At 40.0% G+C, this 4,935-nt stretch overlaps 1 protein-coding gene across 1 annotated transcript; it reads right to left on the bottom strand.

Moving 5' to 3' along the window:
* Positions 1-416: 416 nt before the first annotated feature.
* LOC130867211 (protein FAM47A-like) lies at positions 417-1,694 on the bottom strand. Its single transcript, XM_057758944.1, has one exon. The coding sequence runs from the start codon at positions 1,692-1,694 to the stop codon at positions 417-419; it is 1,278 nt and encodes a 425-aa protein (XP_057614927.1).
* Positions 1,695-4,935: the final 3,241 nt, after the last annotated feature.

The following is a 4,935-nucleotide window of genomic DNA, read 5'->3' as shown; positions in this document are numbered from 1 at the left end:
CTTCAATAATTATTTCTTTAAATTTTTCATTTAGCTATGGAAGTTTTCTCTTATTTTATATAAACAATTCCAATCTTTTAAGATTTATATTGTTCTGTAATTGATGTCATTGAATCTAAAGCATAATTCTGCTTTCCATTTATTACTGTCTTTATGTATTGTAAGTAACTGGTGTAAAAATCCCGTATTCTCAATAGCAGATAAATTTGAGAACTATATGAATCTTGATTTTGTAGTTGATAAAATGTTGGTTCCAGCATAGCAGAAATTAATTTTAGTTCATCGAGAAATGTTTGTAAATATTAAGTTTATATTGTCCTAAAAAGATGTTCACATATGATGATATCTTCACCATATATATTCTGTTCAATATTTGAAATGAGAACAGAATAAAGTTGAGTAAAATTGAAAAACACCTAGTCATTTTCATCATCATAATCTTCATCCTTTTTCTGCATGATCAATTCATGTGCTTTTAGTACTCTTGGTATTGGAGTGTTGACAGTGTCATAATCCCATCCTTTCCTCATAAACAACTTCTCAAGGATGCTTGGCATGTTGTAGCCTTTACTTATGATGAAATCCTTAAAGGCAATAGTTCCATAAAGGTCTTCAATGATGTCTGGCTTACCAGACCTTCCACCTTGAAGTTCAAGTAACTCTTCAGGATCCATCAAAGGCTCATCATTTACTAGCTTTCTCCACAGATCAGGCTTCAGGTACCACGCTCCATATTTAATCTTATCCCTGGTGGACTTGTAAGGATCTTCTGGTTTTCGGAGTTTCCTTTCAAAGTTTGCCTCCTGTATGGAGAATCTAATCTCTTTCACTCTGCTCAGCCTCCTGCAGAACCTGAGCTCAGGAGGAAGCAGGCTAATTTTTTTGATGGCAGAATCTTCATAGCTTGGTTTGCACTCATAGCCAATGTCAAATTGCTTCATCATGAAATCTTCATCAATGCCCAAGTCTCCAAATGATTCGACCCATTCACAGAAATCATAGACTCCTTTTGGTATGTACCGGTAATAAAGAGACTCACCAGAGTCCTGTTTTTTGGGCTTGTTTTCATGACGCACACCATGTTTACGTGACCCAGGAAACTTTGGAGGATCCAACTCAAATTTTGAGGGAGGGCACTTCTCAGCAGCAATATCCAAATTCATCCATTTACTGTGGCCCTGAAAATAATCCCACTTCTCCTCTAACTTCTGGTCAGGGTCAAGGGCTTCCAGCACATTTAATAAGAGATCTTCAGAAAGTCCTTCCTCCAGAGGCCAGAATGCCAAGGGATGCTGGCTCAGGTTTTCTTCGGTTCTCTTTACGAACAACTGGCGTGCTTGCTGGGCCAGTGACAGTGATGAAAACAGGCTTAAGTCCTGGCACGGTTTTTTCTGACTCTTCCTGGATCTGCAGCCGACTCTATGAGAAATTGTGGGGAGAAAGCCCTCTTTTCGCCCACGAAGGATCATACCTTCAAAAGGTGGACAGCCCTTCCTGAAATCGTCCAAGCCTTCCTTCACAAACACCCAGCGCCGGCCATCCAGAGAGGTAGGGAACTTCAGTTGTTCCTGTTTGTGCTTCGGGAAACACTTAGAAGGCAGCCTGTCCTTGAACCAGGGCTTGGAGGTCATGCCTAGAGGCATTGGCTGAAGTACTTGCCGGGGACGATTCCAAGGCAGCCATTGCTCGCCCATGGTGGCCCTGGATCTGAAGCAAATGTTCCAGCCTCAATGGATAGCTTCCCTAAGGCTACTCAGGTTGCTAAGTGACACAGACCTTGTGGCTGAAATTCTACTCGAATGGGCAAAACCAAGTACACCCCTCCCTATCCTCCACCCCTTCCCCCACAATGGCTCCTTCCATTCTGTTGTTCAAGAACTAAATACACTTCCTGGCTCCCCTTGAATAGGGTAGACTTTCCAACTGTTTCCTTATTTTTTGGACTATTTCAGAGAATACTGTATTCATTTCTTTATGTATACACATACTTTGATTTCAACCACAGTGGCTTTTCTGAAGTATCAAAAGATATTTTTCCATTTGAGTATGTGTTCTTTTTTGTCTTGGTATTATTTTGTCACTTTTAGTGTATGACTGTCACAATGTATCCCCCCCTGAATTTTTTTCCAGAAATTTTATGTTTTTGATACTGTAATGAGTGGAACTGAGAATAAAATTTGAGAACATTTATTAAGAATAAATTTTGAGAAAGCAATACTCTACTACTTGTTTACTGATGATGAATTTGTCTTGCTGAAGAGTAAAACAATGACTCGTTACATAAACCAGCCTGCCTCATATTCCATCCTCTTGTTTTCTTTTGTCCTGGTTTGTGTTTGTTTTGTGTGAGCCTTTGTTGTGGTGGCTGTTTCTTTTGAGATTGGGTTTTGCATGTAGTTTGTGCTGGTGCACCTGTGTGACTGTTTGAAAGAAAATGGAACCCTAAGGATAATAGGCAGAATTAGGAGATATAGCCTTCTTGGTGTGTAAGCATAACCTTGTTGAAGAAAGTGTGTCACTGTAGGGGTGGGATTTGAGATCTCTTTTACTCAAGCTTTCCTCAGTGTTACACAGAGTTCACTTCGATTGCTTCTGATCACAATTACCATGTCTGACTGCACACTGTCATACTCCCTGTCATAATGAAAATATATAGAACCACTGAAACTTTAAGCAAGCAGTGTTTTACTTATAAGACTTGTTATGGTCATGGTGTCTCCTCATAGCAACAGAATCCCTAACTAGGACAGCCTGAAATTTACTCTGTAGAAAAGGTCATCATCAGACTTTTCCTCAAGAAGGCTGAGATTACTGGGATTACAGGTGTGTACCACCACACCTGGCCTTGACTTGTTTTTAGATATATATATTTTTTCTTTACATAAAATTATTTAATTTTGGTTTTGCTTTTTGGGACCAAAAAGAAAAGAAAAAAAACAGGGTTTCTCAGTGTAGCCTTGGTTTTCCTGGAACTTGCTGTGTATACCAGGCTGGCCTCAAACTCACAAGAATCCACCTGCCTCTGCCACCACTCCCCAATCAAATTATATTAAATCTTATGGCAATAGTTTGTTCTTTTTATATACCAGTGCTCTAAAGAGACAGCTGTGCTATTTTCTCACATGCAGTGTTTTGGTTTTTGTTATGGTTTTATTTTATATGCATGTTTATTTTGCTTGTATGTATATCTGTAGTAAGGAGGAGGGGGATGCTTGTTCTTCCCGGCAACCTGGCAAGCTTAACCCCTAAATAATTACACAAAAATTGTATTTATTTAAACACTGCCTGGCCCATTAGTTCTAATCTCTTATTGACTAATTCTTACATCTTGATCTAACCCATTTCTATTCATCTGTATCACCACAAGGTTGTGGTTTCCCAGGAAAGATTCTAACCAGCGTCAGTCTCAGGCAGGAGCTTCATGGCATCTGCCACACTGCCCTTTTTCCCAGCATTCAGTTCTGTCTATTCCGCCTATCTAAGTTCTGTCCTATTGAAAGGCCAAGGCAGTTTCTTTATTCAACCAATGAAAGCAACATATGCACAGAAATAGCTCAACATCATTCTAGGATCATGAACTATAGGCTCAATGTCCTTTGTTTATGCCTAGTATCCACTTATGAGTGAGTATATACCGTATTCGTGTTTAGGGGGGGGTCTGGGTTACCTCACTCAGGATAGTGTTTTCTAATTCTATCCATTTGAATGCAAAATTCAAGATGTCATTATTTTTTACCACTGAGTAGTACTCTAATGTGTATATATGCCACACTTTCTTTATACATTCTTCAGATGAGGGGCATCTAGGTGGTTTCCAGGTTCTGGCTATTACAAATAATGCTGCTATGAACATAGTTGAACAAATACTTTTTTTGTATAATTGGGCATCTTTTGGGTATATTCCCAAGAGTGGTATTGCTGGATCCTGAGGTAGCTTGATTCCCAGATTTCTGAGAAACCACAACACTGATTTTCAAAGTAGTTGCACAAGTTTGCATTCCCATCAGCGATGGATGAGTGTTCCCTTTGCTCCACATTCTCTCCAGCATAAGCTATCATTAATGTTTGAAGAGTGCCCATGTGGACAACTGCATCCACATAAAGCCTGACAGAGCTTGGGAGGTAATTCTAGACAGAAAAGAATAAAGCATGGCTTCTTGGTAGCAGCAATTTCTAGTGTCTGCTCTGCTTGCTAGAGGCAAGCAAGCACTCTCATTTAAGAGAGACTTCCTGACTCAGCTCTAGCTGTAAAACCTTAGAGTTCCTTTAAAAGGTCCTGCCAATGCAAACTTTGACTCTTTGAAGCAGGAGGTCTGGCTACAGAGAGAACATTTGAGTGTTGTTTGTGGACACACTGTTGCAGCTTGCTTCCTGGCAAGGACCTTGAAATGCTGTAGAGTTGCAGCCATAAACATTGCTACAGCCAATACCTCTGCCATGAGGCTGGAATTGCAGAAAGCTAAGGAATGAGCTGGATCCAGCCATCAAAGCCATGGCTTTAATCCTACCCATATTGCTTGGTAAATTAAAGACTTGTGTAGTCAGAAAAAGAGAGATATACAGTAAAGAGAGATTCAAAGATGAAGAAAACCTCCAAATGGTTTACAGTATGTTAAATCTATATGCAAAAATGGTTAAAGTCATTAAAATAAAAAAGAGAGTAGTTGGGTGTGGGGGTACACAACTTTAATCCCAACACTTGGGAGACAGAGGTAGACTAATGTCTGTGACTTCAAGGTGTGGTAGCACACACCTTTATTCCCAATGCCTGGGAGGCAGAAACAGACAGATCTCTGTGAGTTCAAGGTGTGGTATCACACACATTTAATCCCAGAACTGGGGAGGCAGAGGCAAGTTTATCTCTGTGAGTTCAAGGACAGCCTGGTCTACAGAGTGAGTTCCAAGACAGCCAAAGATACACAAAGAACCTGTCTC

This window comes from Chionomys nivalis, chromosome X (genome assembly GCF_950005125.1).
Source record: "Chionomys nivalis chromosome X, mChiNiv1.1, whole genome shotgun sequence".
NCBI classification, from domain to species: domain Eukaryota; kingdom Metazoa; phylum Chordata; class Mammalia; order Rodentia; family Cricetidae; genus Chionomys; species Chionomys nivalis.
This window is presented reverse-complemented; position numbering and strand designations above follow the sequence as displayed.